Below are 17,295 nucleotides of genomic sequence, written 5' to 3'. Positions count from 1 at the left end.
GGAAAAATATTTAAGTCATTTTAAAATGAAAAGTGGTTATCTTCATGAATTTTTTGATAGTTTTTTGTATAGGAAATATCGATTACAGTATGTGGTATTGATGATTGACAAAGAAACAATTTTCAACCGCAGAGCAAAGGACATACATAGAAGTTAAAAACTATTAGTCCCCATACCTCCTTCAACAATGAGAAAAAAAAAAATACCGCATAGTCAGCTATGATAGGTCATGAAATGCCAAATGTATAACAGTTCACACAAGAAACCAATTGCATCATGTATTTATAAAATAACTCATGTTTTAATGCCAATCTGTGTAGTTTTAATTAATTGCTAGCTTTTAACACACACAATTTTAATATGGAAACATGATACTGACAAATCTGCATGCATTTTGATTAATTACTTTTATATTTTAGGGAAAAAATTTATTCCTGCAAAACCAAAAGGTAAGATACTAGTTTCTATCATAGGATCAACTTACTGCTATTATTACTGTTATTCTGAATTAAAAATACAATATTGATCTCACGACAAAAAGATGAACAGAGCAAGAAAAAACATTTAAAAATTATGAAAAGACAGAACTAGCAACACCTGATTTTAGAGGCCAGCTCATGTTATTGACAACTTTTTTTTTAACTAATAATCATTGTTTAGTTTTCGAAAGAATTTACAGAAAACAAAAAGGTTTGATATATAAAAATGTTAAGCATGCAATAAAAAATGTTGCCTTGATAGTAAATTCCAGCTTTTTTTATACATATGAATTGAAGATTATAATCCAAGTTGAGTCAGATTGCATGAGATTAAAAAAAACATGAATGCATTTGCGTTAATTTTGAAAAATTCAAAATTATTGCTCTTTTTTCTTTATGGAAAACAGTTGAACCAGCAAAACCAAAAAGTAACTTAGGTTCTATCATTGAATCAACTGCTGTCCATTACCGCTATTTTGTATTTTGTACTGAAAACTATTATCATGCACAAACATTAAAAAATAATTGAAATAAGCGAAAAAATATATATATATATATATATATAAAACATTTAAAAAGACAAAACTAGCAACAAAGAAAACCAATTTGCATATTGCTTTGGAAATACTTATCTTTATCAAATGCTTCAATTCATAACAAGTGAATTTGATTTATTTAGTACCAAGAATTATGGGAATAAAAATATCTATATAACACATAGTAAGACATAACTAGAAACACATGTTTTTTTTAGAGGCCAGCCAACATTATCGAGTTTTTTTTACTAAGTAGTCATTTGTTTTGTTTTAAAAAGAAATAACAGTAAAAGAATAAGTTTGCCAAAAAAAAATACCAAAAATGGATTAAATTTATATTGTGCTCATTTCCATGTTTTTTTTTATTTGGTTTTCACATTTAGGATAACAACGACAATAATGTCAACATAATTGCATGTTTCTTATTAATATAAATTCAATAATTCGTTACACAGTTGATGAATATAACGTCAAAGTACCCCAAATCTGAAATAACATTTTTAATTGATTAGTTTGGGTTATGGTAAAACAAAAACAGAGGAGAAAGATATCAAAGGGTCACAAAAATTGACAAGATCATAGCAAAATAATAAATCAATTGAAAGACAAACAGCATAAAAAACAATTAAAGACTCAACTGAGTAAGACGAACCCAGCAAATAAATGTTTGGATAGCAGGAGTCCGAATGGTAGACATATCCTGCACCACATGTGGCAACCGTTGGGCTGCTCATGTTAGTGCAAAACCGGTGATAAGGCTAATCCGGTAGGTCACATACTATGAAAGGAGGACGGGGTATGGTTATGACAAGCCAAACATATCTATCATCATTTGTGAATTAGATATTTCATGACAATCTCCAAATTCTTGATGGAGGTCGAAGACTTTACAAATGGGTGATTTCCACATTACTAATTGATCTTTTTGTTGTATAGCTTTCTTGTGAGCAGCAACCTTCTATCGTGGAAATATTGATAAGAAATACAAATTCTGGAATATATAATCAACTGGAGCATATATGTATATGTTAACTTTTTTATGTATTAATTTCCTACAGGAACTAACTATGCCCTTCAAGGAAAAGCATCACAGAGTTCAACACAAAGTTCAAGACATGCTGCTTCAAAGGCAATCGATGGAGTGGAAAACACGTTTACATACACAAAATGGCAATATTATCCATATTGGAGTGTTGATTTGGGAAAAACTGTCAGTGTATCGCAGATCAATATTATTAACAGAAAAAATTGCTGTGGTAAGGAGTCAAAAGAAGTACATTTGTAATTAAAAACCGAAAATGAATTGACTTGTGTTAAAAGAGTGTAAACTTTTAATTATTAAATAATGCACTTTCATAGACACGTTTATATGATAATATGTTAATCATTAAACTATCAACAATCAACAAAATTGATTTAAGTTAAGTACTGTTCTAATATCTTTAGATTTTTTTTTATATCATATGATCCATAATAATCCACTCATCAAACAATCACCTTCAAAACTGTTTTAAATTCCATGATATATATACTGAAATACAATACTGTCTTGGAGGGAAAAATTTCACATATTAGTCACATTTAATAAAAGAACGATCTATTTTGTTTTTGAGGTCACTCTTTCTAATGTCAAGAAAACAAAAGATACAAAAAAGGAAATAAAATTTGGAAAGCGGTTTCAGGATCTAGTATATGAAATTCAAACCTTTCTGAAATAGATGGTCATATAGGTTAAGTGAATTAAGATGACGATACCTGCTAATGTCTACTGGTCACTTGTTCGATTGTCAAACTCATTTATACTAAGAATTTATTTTGATAAGAAGATATTACTGTCTTAAATCAAAACGAATTTGGGGGAGGGGTATTAGAGCTAACTGTCTGACTGTTCTTTAAATGCTGAAATGTATGAGTCCTAAATATGCCTGAAATATTTTTGAACGGATGTTAAATGGCTCACAAGAAATCTATCAATGCTCAGGCAAATCAAGGCTTTTCTGAAAGAACAATGTATATACTCTTCATATTGATATCTTAACAGGCCGACGGCTGCAGAATATAGCTATAGAGGTTACCGTTGGACGAAATCTTCATAAGATGAAACATTGTAGTAATTTCAAAGGACCTGGTAAAAAAGTGTTAACATGCAAGACTCCAATCTCAGGCCGCTATGTGAAAATTTCGAGAAGAGGAAAGGGAATTCTCAGTTTGGCAGAAGTTCAAGTTCTAGGTCATACAGGTAAACAATTAAAGGTTTATTATAGTAATGCAAAATAGGTTATGAATGATTTATAATTTTAAAATTGCTGGCATATTTTTTTTTCAAAGTGCAATTGAATATTTTATTACATGATATATATTCATGAAATAATTAGAAGATACCGATAGGGATAATATCACCCGCTTGTGCATCATTTACATGTCACGGAACAAAGAAAAAAAGAAAACAAAATATCATATTCAGTCCACAAACACTACACATATGTATGCACTCTTACATTCATCTGAATGAAAGAAATACTACATCTTTTTAGTATCTTTACAATAGAATAAACGGATGTCTTCTATTTCTTTAGCAATTTTAGTGAAAGTAAAGTCTATATTTATAGAATCATGTTTGAAACTGAATCTACATGTTTGATATAAATAGAACATGTTATTTTCGCTTTATCAAATTTACGTTTCGAAGGGATAGAAAACTTTGTTACTTTTCTTTTGATGTACTTTTGTCATGTTTTTGTATCTTTCCGAAGTTTTTTAATGCAATTTTGAAAAGATATAAAAAAGCAAATGACAATGTGGTGTTTTTGCAAATGACACGTAAAAATGTTTCTTCTAAAGTCTCAGTTCATGATTAAACTTAACAAAAGTAGGTTCACCAGAATAGGTCATATAGGAGAACATTTAAGAATTTATTCAAATATCAATCGGTTTTTATGTTTGTACTGAAATCCGTTTTATTGATAAAGGGAAAACAAAAAATCTGTTCATTTTGCTTCTTAAAAGTGGTAGCAAAGAGTTTAAAGGATATGATTATTGTTTTAAATTTCCAAGAAGATCAAAAATATGTAATTGAGTTCAAATGATCAAAATACTGTTTGGAGACTTGAAAAGTTTTATGTGTGACGCAAGTTGTTTAAAGTTTTGACTGGCTCTTATATTTCAATGAAAAGAAAAACAATAACAAAGCAATCACCTTGGAAATGTAAACAGCAATCGTTGATCTGTGAGGACATATATATAAATGAAATATAACTTTTGAAAAAATATCTGATGGCATTAAATAATATACACGTATTTCATTCCTTTGGGTAATTATGTATTTAAAACTTTTTTATTGGTCAAACATTGAAAAAAAATAAAGAGAGCAATACGAAATATATATAAACCACAAAGATAACAAATCTAGCAACACATTTTTTAAGAGGACAGCTAAAGTTATTGGTTTTTCTTGACAACTTGTCATTTGTTTAAGTTTTTAAAAGATTTCACAGAATCAAAAAAGTTTTGATATAAAAATGTATATCATGCTATAAAAAATGTTGAACAGATAGAATTATCTCTGGTTTTGTCCTAAAAAAATGAATTGAAGGTTAAAATCCTAGTTGAGTCAGATTGAATGAGATTTAAAAATCATCAATTCATTTGTAAATATTGATATGCATTTTGAAAGATTTAGAGTTATTACATTTCCATTTTAGAGAAAAAAGTAACACCTGCAAAACCAAAAGGTAAGATATCAGTTTCTATCATTGAATCAACTATTGTCCATTACTATAATTTATTTGTTAATTTTAAATTAAATTACAAGATATAAATAGGTTTGATATAAAACTGTTTATCAGCCTTTATAAAATGTTGCTTGGATAGTAAATTCCTTGTTTAAAGATATAATAATTCATGATATGAGTGCAAATGAGACAACTCTCTATCCAAGTAACAATTAATAAAAGTAAACCATTAAAGGTCAAAGTACAGTTTTTTCAACACATAGACTTTGCTCACGATGAACAGCAAGCTATAAAGGGATCTAAAAATTACAAACAAGTGTCAAACCACTCAAACAGAAAAACCAATGGTTTAATCTTTTTTTTTTAACGAGAAACGAGAAATTAAAAAAAATGACATTTATTAACAAACAAACGATTATTTATATGCATTAACTTATTATCAAAGTTGACTCCGGTTGCAGAAACTTATAAAGTCATCAATTTATTTGTAAATATTTGTATGCTTTTTGAAATATTTAGAATAATTGCTTTTTATTTTAGGGAAGAAAGTAAAATCTACAAAACCAAAAGGTAAAATATTAATTTCTATCATTGAATCAACTGTTGTTTATTACTATAATTATTTTGTTTAGTTTTCAACTAAATCACAAGGTCAACATGAGTTTGATATAAAAATAAATGTTACATAGATAGTTAATTCCTTGTGTTTTGTCTAACAAATGATTTGAATTTAAAATCCAAGTCCGGTCATATTTCATGAAATTAAAAAATCATGAATTTATTTCAAATTACATATTGAAAACAAAAATCATTCCTCTTATATTTTAGGCAAAAAAGTAATTATTTCAAGACCTAAAGGTAAGATACTATTTTTTATTATATAAACGACTGTTATCCTTTATTGAAAACAACAATACTGAGCAGGTGTTAACAGATTTGAAGATAGAGAAAAAACAAAATACATAAAAAGACAAAACTTGCAACACATATTTTTTCAGAGTTCAGTGAAAACTACTATCATGCACAAGCATTAAGAAATAAGCGAAATAAGCGAAAAGATATATATATATATAAAACATATAAAAAGACAAAACTAGCAACAAAGAAAACCAATTTGCATATTGCTTTGGAAAAACATATCTTTATCAAATGCCTCAATTCATAACAAGTGAATTTGATTTATTTAGTACCAGGAATTATGGGAATCTTGAAAAAATGCATTTTTAATAGTTGTACATCCATCAACGAGAAAGAACATTAGGAAATCAAATTGTCTGTCTGTCACTTATCCAAGCATATTTGGTAAACTGAATTTTTTATTGTTGGGTATGTTTTTACCTTTGATTTGTCATGTTGTTATTCAAATGCGAGCAAACAATTTGATGTTGTTTGGACAGTAGATAAACTGAAATGTACATTGTGTTTGTATGCTTCTTATTAACATTTTTTCTCCATTTTACTTTATAAGCAACAATGATCAACACTTTTCTTATTAGTAGGTTTTTAATTGAGTATATAGGCAAATCAGATGTATCTGAAGAACTATAATAGATAATACATTCGCATGTGTTGAAAAAAAAAATGATAATGACATCATTAGATAAAGTTCGATACAAATATTGTTTTATTAGTAGGCTTATGTAAGATTAAAATCAACGCTTCTCATCAATGTAATACCTTACGAAAAAAGGGAACACTTTTACCCGTAACGTTAAAAGCTTAAACAATTTACATTGGAATATGTTTATTTGAAATATTGCTTCCAGTATTTGGACAATGAATTACATATTCTTTTTCATTTTAGTAACTTGTATAAAATCTGAAAAAGCACAAGATAAGAAATCATTCTTGAAACAATGTGCTTCTTCCATGTTTTAATTACTTTAATATCACATTAAGTATAAAAATGACAACATATCAACATCATTGCATGTAGTTATTCTCCAAAAAAAATTATTTTAACGCCAATATGTGTAGTTTTAATTGTCTGCTAACTTTTGCACGCATAATTCAAATATGGAGAGAAGATATTAACAAGTCTGCATAGACTTAAAACCATTGCTCTTATATTTTAGCGAAAAAAGTAATTCCTGCAAAACCAAATGGTAAGATACTAGTTTCTATCATAGGATTAACTTACTGCTATTATTACTGTTATTCTGTATTAAAAATACAATATTGATCTCACGATAAAAAAATTATCAGAGCAAGAAAAAACATTTAAAAATTATGAAAAGACAGAACTAGCAACACCTGATTTTAGAGGCCAGCTCATGTTACTGACAACTTTTTTTTTAACTAATAATCATTGTTTAGTTTTCGAAAGAAATTACAGAAAACAAAAACGTTTGATATATGAAAATGTTAAGCATGCAATAAAAAATGTTGCCTTGATAGTAAATTCCAGCTTTTTTTATACATATGAATTGAAGATTAGAATCCAAGTTGAGTCAGATTGCATGAGATTAAAAAAATCATGAATGCATTTGCGCTAATTTTGAAAAATTCAAAATGATTGCTCTTTTTTATTTAGGGAAAACAGTTGAACCAGCAAAACCAAAAAGTAACTTAGGTTCTATCATTGAATCAACTGTTGTCCATTACCGCTATTTTGTATTTTGTATTGAAAACTACTATCATGCACAAGCATTAAAAAATAATTGAAATAAGCGAAAAGATATATATATATATATATAAAACATTTAAAAAGACAAAACTAGCAACAAAAAAAAACAATTTGCATATTGCTTTGGAAATACTTATCTTTATCAAATGCATCAATTCATAACAAGTGAATTTGATTTATTTAGTACCAGGAATTATGGGAATCTTGAAAAAATGCATTTTTAATAGTTGTACATCCATCAACGAGAAAGGACATTAAGAAATCAAATTGTCTGTCTGTCACTTAACCAATCATATTTGGTTAACTGAATTTTTTATTGTTGGGTATGTTTTTACCTTTGATTTGTCATGTTGTTATTCAAATGCGAGCAAACAATTTGATGTTGTTTGGACAGTAGATAAACTGAAATGTACATTGTGTTTGTATGCTTCTTATTAACATTTTTTCTCCATTTTACTTTATAAGCAACAATTATCAACACTTTTTTTATTAGTAGGTTTTTGCTTGATTATATAGGCAAATCAGATGTTTCTGAAGAACTATAATAGATAATACATTCGCATGTGTTGAAAAAAAAATGATAATGACATCATTAGATAAAGTTCGTTACAAATATTGTTTTATTAGTAGGCTTACGTAAGATTAAAATCAACGCTTCTCATCAATGTAATACCTTACGAAAAAGGGGAACACTTTTACCCGTAACGTTAAAAGCTTAAACAATTTACATTGGAATATGTTTATTTGAAATATTGCATCCAGTATTTGGACAATGAATTACATATTCTTTTTCATTTTAGTAACTTGTATAAAATCTGAAAAAGCACAAGATAAGAAATCATTCTTGAAACAATGTGCTTCTTCCATGTTTTAATTACTTTAATATCACATTAAGCATAAAAATGACAACATATCAACAGTATTGCATGTAGTTATTCTCCAAAAAAAATTGTTTTAACGCCAATATGTGTAGTTTTAATTGTCTGCTAACTTTTGCACGCATAATTTAAATATGGAGAGAAGATATTAACAAGTCTGCATAGACTTAAAACCATTGCTCTTATATTTTAGCTAAAAAAGTAATTCCTGCAAAACCAAATGGTAAGATACTAGTTTCTATCATAGGATCAACTTACTGCTATTATTACTGTTATTCTGTATCCAAAAGACAATATTGGTTACACGTTACAAAAGTGAAGAGTGCAAGAAGAAATTAATATGAACCACAAAGGAGGCAGGCATATCAATACAGTTTATTTAGGCCTGCTTACTGTAATATATAAAACCGCTATTTTGTATTGAAAACTAAAATATTGTACACGAGTTAAAAATTGAAGTAAGATAATAAAAATATCTATATAACACATAGTAAGACATAACTAGAAACACATGTTTTTTTTAGAGGCCAGCCAACATTATCGAGTTTTTTTTACTAAGTAGTCATTTGTTTTGTTTTAAAAAGAAATAACAGTATAAGAATAAGTTTGCCAAAAAAAATACCAAAAATGGATTAAATTTATATTGTGTCATTTCCATGTTTTTTTTTATTTGGTTTTCACATTTAGGGTAACAACGACAATAATGTCAACATAATTGCATGTTTCTTAATAATATAAATTCAATAATTAGTTACACAGTTGATGAATATAAAGTCAAAGTACCCCAAATCTGAAATAACATTTTTAATTGATTAGTTTGGGTTATGGTAAAACAAAAACAGAGGAGAAAGATATCAAAGGGTCACAAAAATTGACAAGATCATAGCAAAATAATAAATCAATTGAAAGACAAACAGCATAAAAAACAATTAAAGACTAACCTGAGTAAGACGAACCCAGCAAATAAATGTTGGGATAGCAGGAGTCTGAATGGTAGACATATCCTGCACCACATGTGGCAACCGTTGGGCTGCTCATGTTAGTGCAAAACCGGTGATAAGGCTAATCCGGTAGGTCACATACTATGAAAGGAGGACGGGGTATGGTTATGACAAGCCAAACATATCTATCATCATTTGTGAATTAGATATTTCATGACAATCTCCAAATTCTTGATGGCGGTCGAAGACTTTACAAATGGGTGATTTCCACATTACTAATTGATCTTTTTGTTGTATAGCTTTCTTGTGAGCAGCAACCTTCTATCGTGGAAATATTGATAAGAAATACAAATTCTGGAATATATAATCAACTGGAGCATATATGTATATGTTAACTTTTTTATGTATTAATTTCCTACAGGAACTAACTATGCCCTTCAAGGAAAAGCATCACAGAGTTCAACACAAAGTTCAAGACATGCTGCTTCAAAGGCAATCGATGGAGTGGAAAACACGTTCACATACACAAAATGGCAATATTATCCATATTGGAGTGTTGATTTGGGAAAAACTGTCAGTGTAATGCAGATCAATATTATTAACAGAAAAAATTGCTGTGGTAAGGAGTCAAAAGAAGTACATTTGTAATTAAAAACCGAAAATAAATTGACTTGTGTTAAAAGAGTGTAAACTTTTAATTATTAAATAATGCACTTTCATAGACACGTTTATATGATAATATGTTAATCATTAAACTATCAACAATCAACAAAATTGATTTAAGTTAAGTAATGTTCTAATATCTAGATTTTTTTTTTATATCATATGATTAATAATCCACTCATCAAACAATCACCTTCAAAACTGTTTTAAATTTCATGATATATATATAATCAAATACAATACTGTCTTGGAGGGAAAAAATTCACATATTAGTCACATTTAATAAAAGAACGATCTATTTTGTTTTTGAGGTCACTCTTTCTAATGTCAAGAAAACAAAAGATACAAAAAAGGAAATAAAATTTGGAAAGCGGTTTCAGGATCTAGTATATGAAATTCAAACCTTTCTGAAATAGATGGCCATATAGGTTCAGTGAATTAAGATGACGATACCTGCTAATGTCTACTGGTCACTTGATCGATTGTCAAACTCATTTATACTAAGAATTTATTTTGATAAGAAGATATTACTGTCTTAAATCAAAACGAATTTGGGGGAGGGGTATTAGAGTTAACTGTCTGACTGTTCTTTAAATGCTGAAATGTATGAGTCCTAAATATGCCTGAAATATTTTTGAACGGATGTTAAATGGCTCACAAGAAATCTATCAATGCTCAGTCAAATCAAGGCTTTTCTGAAAGAACAATGTATATACTCTTCATATTGATATCTTTACAGGCCGACGGCTGCAGAATATAGCTATAGAGGTTACCGTTGGACGAAATCTTCATAAGATGAAACATTGTAGTTATTTCAAAGGACCTGGTAAAAAAGTGTTAACATGCAAGACTCCAATCTCAGGCCGCTATGTGAAAATTTCGAGAAGAGGAAAGGGAATTCTCAGTTTGGCAGAAGTTCAAGTTTTAGGCCATACAGGTAAACAATTAAGGGTTTATTATAGTAATGCAAAATAGGTTATGAATGATTTATAATTTTAAAATTGCTGGCATATTTTTTTTTCAAAGTGCAATTGAATATTTTATTACATGATATATATTCATGAAATAATTAGAAGATACCGAGAGGGATAATATCACCCGCTTGTGCATCATTTACATGTCACGGAACAAAGAAAAAAAGAAAAAAAAATATCATATTCAGTCCACAAACACTACACATATGTATGCACTCTTACATTCATCTGAATGAAAGAAATACTACATCTTTTTAGTATCTTTACAATAGAATAAACGGATGTCTTCTATTTCTTTAGCAATTTTGGTGAAAGTAAAGTCTATATTTATAGAATCATGTTTGAAACTGAAACTACACATGTTTGATATAAATAGAACATGTTATTTTCGCTTTATCAAATTAACGTTTCGAAGGGATAGCAAACTTTGTTACTTTTCTTTTGATGTACTTTTGTCATGTTTTTGTATCTTTCCGAAGTTTTTTAATGCAATTTTTATAAAAGATATAAAAAAGAAAGTGTGGTGTTGTTGCAAATGACAATGTGGTGTTTTTGCAAATGTCACGTAAAAATGTTTCTTCTAAAGTCTCAGTTCATGATTAAACTTAACAAAAGTAGGTTCACCAGAATAGGTCATATAGGAGAACATTTAAGAATTTATTCAAATATCAATCGGTTTTTATGTTTGTACTGAAATCCGTTTTATTGATAAAGGGAAAACAAAAATCTGTTCATTTTGCTTCTTAAAAGTGGTAGCAAAGAGTTTAAAGGATATGATTATTATTTTAAATTTCCAAGAAGATCAAAAATATGTAATTGAGTTCAAATGATCAAAATACTGTTTGAAGACGTGAAAAGTTTTATGTATGACGCAAGTTGTTTAAAGTTTTGACTGGCTCTTATATTTCAATGAAAAGAAAAACAATAACAAAGCAATCACCTTGGAAATGTAAACAGCAATCGTTGATCTGTGAGGACATATATATAAATGTCATATAACTTTTGAAAAAATATCTGATGGCATTAAATAATATACACGTATTTCATTCCTTTGGGTAATTATGTATTTAAAACTTTTTTATTGGTCAAGCATTGAAAAAAAAATAAAGAAAGCAATACGAAATATATATAAACCACAAAGATAACAAAACTAGCAACACATGTTTTAAGAGGACAGCTAAAGTTATTGGTTTTTCTTGACAACTTGTCATTTGTTTAAGTTTTTAAAAGATTTCACAGAATCAAAAAAGTTTTGATATAAAAATGTATATCATGCTATAAAAAATGTTGAACAGATAGAATTATCTCTGGTTTTGTCCTAAAAAATGAATTGAAGGTTAAAATCCTAGTTGAGTCAGATTGAATGAGATTTAAAAATCATCAATTCATTTGTTAATATTGATATGCATTTTTAAAGATTTAGAGTTATTGCATTTCCATTTTAGAGAAAAAAGTAACACCTGCAAAACCAAAAGGTAAGATATCAGTTTCTATCATTGAATCAACGATTGTCCATTACTATAATTTGTTAATTTTAAATTAAATTACAAGATATAAATAGGTTTGATATAAAACTGTTTATCAGCCTTTATAAAATGTTGCTTGGATAGTAAATTCCTTGTTTAAAGATATAATAATTCATGATATGAGTGCAAATGAGACAACTCTCTATCCAAGTAACAATTGATAAAAGTAAACCATTTAAGGTCAAAGTATAGTTTTTAACACATAGACTTTGCTCACGATGAACAGCAAGCTATAAAGGGATCTAAAAATTACAAACAAGTGTCAAACCACTCAAACAGAAAAACCAATGGTTTAATCTTTTTTTTTAAACGAGAAACGAGAAATAAAAAAAATGACATTTATTAACAAACAAACGATTATTTATATGAATTAACTTATTATCAAAGTTGACTCAGGTTGCAGAAACTTATAAAGTCATCAATTTATTTGTAAATATTTGTATGCTTTTTGAAATATTTAGAATAATTGCTTTTTATTTTAGGGAAAAAAGTAAAATCTACAAAACCAAAAGGTAAAATATTAATGTCTATCATTGAATCAACTACTGTTTATTACTATTATTTATTTGTTTAGTTTTAAATTAAATTACAAGGTCAACATGTAACAATAAGTCCGGTCATATTTCATGACATAAAAAAAATCATGAATTTATTTCTAATTACATATTGAAAACGAAAATCATTCCTCTTATATTATAGGCAAAAAAGTAATTCTTTCAAGACCTAAAGGTAAGATACTAGGTTTTATTATAAAATCGACTGTTATCCTTTATTGAAAACAACAATACTGAGCAGGCGTTAACAGATTTGAAGATAGAGAAAAAACAAAATACATAAAAAGACAAAACTTGCAACACATATTTTTTCAGAGTTCAGTGAAAACTACTATCATGCACAAGCATTAAAAAAATAATTGAAATAAGCGAAAAGCTATATATATATAAAACATATAAAAAGACAAAACTAGCAACAAAGAAAACCAATTTGCATATTGCTTTGGAAATACATATCTTTATCAAATGCCTCAATTCATAACAAGTGAATTTGATTTATTTAGTACCAGGAATTATGGGAATCTGAAAAAATGCATTTTTAATAGTTGTACATCCATCAACGAGAAAGAACATTAAGAAACCAAATTGTCTGTCTGTCACTTATCCAATCATATTTGGTAAACTGAATTTTTTATTGTTGGGTATGTTTTTACCTTTGATTTGTCATGTTGTTATTCAAATGCGAGCAAACAATTTGATGTTGTTTGGACAGTAGATAAACTGAAATGTACATTGTGTTTGTATGGTTCTTATTAACATTTTTTCTCCATTTTACTTTATAAGCAACAATGATCAACAGTTTTCTTATTAGTAGGTTTTTAATTGATTACATAGGCAAATCAGATGTATCTGAAGAACTATAATAGATAATACATTCGCATGTGTTGAAACGCTTCTCATCAATGTAATACCTTACGAAAAAAGGGAACACTTTTACCCGTAACGTTAAAAGCTTAAACAATTTACATTGGAATATGTTTATTTGAAATATTGCATCCAGTATTTGGACAAAGAATTACATATGCTTTTTCATTTTAGTAACTTGTATAAAATCTGAAAAAGCCCAAGATAAGAAATCATTCTTGAAACAATGTGCTTCTTCCATGTTTTAATTACTTTAATATCACATTAAGCATAAAAATGACAACATATCAACATTATTGCATGTAGTTATTCTCCAAAAAATTTTATTTTAACGCCAATATGTGTAGTTTTAATTGTCTGCAAACTTTTGCACGCATAATTTAAATATGGAGAGAAGATATTAACAAGTCTGAATAGACTTAAAACCATTGCTCTTATATTTTAGCGAAAAAAGTAATTCCTGTAAAACCAAATGGTAAGATACTAGTTTCTATCATAGGATCAACTTACTGCTATCATTACTGTTATTCTGTATTGCAAAAGACAATATTGGTCACACGTTACAAAAGTGAAGAGTGCAAGAAGAAATCAATATGAACCACAAAGGAGACAGGCATATCAATAAAGTTTTTTTTAGGCCTGCTTACTGTAATATATATAACCGCTATTTTGTATTGAAAACTAAAATATTGTACACGAGTTAAAAATTGAAGTAAGATAATAAAAATATCTATATAACACGTAGTAAGACATAACTAGAAACACATGTTTTTTTTAGAGGCCAGCCAACATTATCGAGTTTTTTTTACCAATTAGTCATTTGTTTTGTTTTAAAAAGAAATAACAGTATAAGACTAAGTTTGCCAAAAAAAATACCAAAAATCTTTTATCGATTACATAACGATTATATATTGCTGTTTATCATTGATATTAGTTTTAAGTATTGGTACGGAATGAAAACTGAATCCATGGTGTCGCAATGAACAATGTGCTAAGCTTGAAAGTAGGAATATTGTTGATATATATTTTACATTACTACATGCACTGAATTTAAGAGTAAAATAAATTGCTAGTTTGTAGCCAGGCTTAAGCTTGTAGCCAGGATAATGTTACAAGGACTGAGGTCAAACTAACTGTACTGCGGCAACTATAACATGCAAATCCCGGTATGCAGGTTGAAAATCACGTGAAAGTTATATGCTTACATTGTATGAATGGCTACAAGCTACTCATGGACTTCGTGATTGGACATTACTGTGCACCTGATTATCAGCTTGATTTCACCAAATAACAATATGACGTCTAATCATTCAGGCTAAAAATAAAGCGTATGTTCTTTAACTCAGGTACGAACCTGCGAATTCGCGGGTATGCTCTAGTCTCGATAACGACCTTCATAACCTATCAATATTTTAAGCTTATTTTGACTCCTTAATAATACTCTTTCGACAGTATCATTCTAAAATTGAAGATTAAAAAAAATCAACTAGTACGGTACATCCTCAAAATGTTTATGTTTTCAATAGATGCGAATTCCAAAGAAAAAATAATCGGGATACTCTTATTTCATGTGATGTCCAATTTGTTAAAAATGCCTTTTCTTAAACTCATTTATTTTGTAATTAAAACAATTAGTTGATACATTTCGTGCTTTTTATTTCTAACTAAGAATAATCATAACCAGAACTGTGTTTCTTGTTTTAAAATGAATTGTCAACTTTTGAGAAATTTACATTGTTAATGAATTTAACCGCTTACATTAATTCAACTATTTTCCTGTTTGTTAATTTTATACATTATACTTTCAGAATATATGACTGTTCATTTCATTTTGTATTGTTTCAATCGATTCGTTCCAATTTTCTTCTTTACAGGTATCCCTCTCTCCATTTAGTTTTTATTATTTGGTGAAAACAACTTTACAAATATATAATATGATATATGATATATTCATATAACAAAAGACACGTTTAGAATTCTTGACTGGTTCGGTCCAAGACATTAGAAAAATTTGGAATTTTTAAATCGAACTTTAATCAAAATTCCCCCAAACTAATATTTGAAAACTTTTTAAAATTTTGAATTGATAAGAGTTACTCTCATTGAAATTGATTTATTTTACATTGTATGTAAAAAATGAAAAAAAAATCTTCAGAAATACATCATATAAAATACTAGTATGCATATAATAAAAGAGACGTTTAAAACTCTGACTTGCCTTATTCGGTATTATTTAAAACAGAGTTACGACCTTCACAAATTTACGTTACGACCATCCTCAATATTTTTGTTTTTTTAGTTACGACCATCATGCATGAATTTTTGAATGACTGGTTTACGAAAATTGAAATGTTTTAATGCATCAAATTTGGTTTTGAAATTACCGTACTGCCGAATAGTATGTACGAGACAAGCGGTTTGGTTCGAATGAACATTTAAATGCACGAAAATCGGAAAAGAAAAACTTATCCCTAGAGTTGTCTCCCATCTCCGGATGGTCGCCCATCCACTTACCACCAGTGTTAATAATACTATTAATTTACCTGTGTACAGTGTATGTAGAGTGCGGATCCTAAAATATCATTTTTACTGTATATGCAAGGTCAAAGTACAGTTTTTAACACAGAGACTTTGCTCACGATGAACAGCAAGCTATAAAGGGATCTAAAAATTACAAACAAGTGTCAAACTACTCAAACAGAAAAACCAATGGTTTAATCTTTGTTTTTTAAACGAAAAACGAGAAATAAGAAAAAATGACATTTATTAACAAACAAACGATTATTTATATGAATTAACTTATTATCTAAGTTGACTCAGGTTGCAGAAACTTATAAAGTCATCAATTTATTTGTAAATATTTGTATGCTTTATGAAATATTAAGAAAAATAGCTTTTTATTTTAGGGAAGAAAGTAAAATCTACAAAACCAAAAGGTAAAATATTAATTTCTATCATTGAATCAACTATTGTTTATTACTATAATTATTTTGTTTAGTTTTGAATTAAATTACAAGGTCAACATGAGTTTGATATAAAAATAAATGTTACATAGATAGTTAATTCCTTGTGTTTTGTCTAACAAATGATTTGAATTTAAAATCCAAGTCCGGTCATATTTTATGAAATTAAAAAATCATGAATTTATTTCAAATTACATATTGAAAACGAAAATCATTCCTCTTATATTTTAGGCAAAAAAGTAATTATTTCAAGACCTAAAGTTAAGATACTATTTTTTATTATATAATCGACTGTTATCCTTTATTGAAAACAACAATACTGAGCAGGCGTTAACAGATTTGAAGATAGAGAAAAAACAAAATACATAAAAAGGCAAAACTTGCAACACATATTTTTTCAGAGTTCAGTGAAAACTACTATCATGCACAAGCATTAAAAAATAATTGAAATAAGAGAAAAGATATATATATATAAAACATATAAAAAGACAAAACTAGCAACAAAGAAAACCAATTTGCATATTGCTTTGGAAATACATATCTTTATCAAATGCCTCAAT

The 17,295-nt window shown here is 28.0% G+C and overlaps 1 protein-coding gene across 1 annotated transcript in view; it reads left to right on the top strand.

Moving 5' to 3' along the window:
• LOC134722967 (uncharacterized) overlaps window positions 1-17,295 on the top strand; it is a 167,620-nt gene that overhangs the window by 83,849 nt on the left and 66,476 nt on the right. Inside the window, exons 57-68 of the mRNA XM_063586601.1 lie at window positions 420-449; window positions 2,074-2,271; window positions 3,057-3,254; window positions 4,717-4,746; window positions 5,287-5,316; window positions 5,575-5,604; window positions 6,822-6,851; window positions 9,613-9,810; window positions 10,594-10,791; window positions 12,274-12,303; window positions 12,837-12,866; window positions 13,054-13,083. Coding sequence (XP_063442671.1) covers window positions 420-449; window positions 2,074-2,271; window positions 3,057-3,254; window positions 4,717-4,746; window positions 5,287-5,316; window positions 5,575-5,604; window positions 6,822-6,851; window positions 9,613-9,810; window positions 10,594-10,791; window positions 12,274-12,303; window positions 12,837-12,866; window positions 13,054-13,083 — 1,032 coding nt within the window. The remainder of the gene's footprint in view (window positions 1-419; window positions 450-2,073; window positions 2,272-3,056; window positions 3,255-4,716; window positions 4,747-5,286; window positions 5,317-5,574; window positions 5,605-6,821; window positions 6,852-9,612; window positions 9,811-10,593; window positions 10,792-12,273; window positions 12,304-12,836; window positions 12,867-13,053; window positions 13,084-17,295) is intronic.

Source organism: Mytilus trossulus, chromosome 6, assembly GCF_036588685.1.
Source record: "Mytilus trossulus isolate FHL-02 chromosome 6, PNRI_Mtr1.1.1.hap1, whole genome shotgun sequence".
NCBI classification, from domain to species: Eukaryota; Metazoa; Mollusca; class Bivalvia; order Mytilida; family Mytilidae; genus Mytilus; species Mytilus trossulus.
The sequence above is the reverse complement of the archived record's forward strand: the minus strand, read 5'-3'. Positions and strand labels throughout refer to the sequence as shown.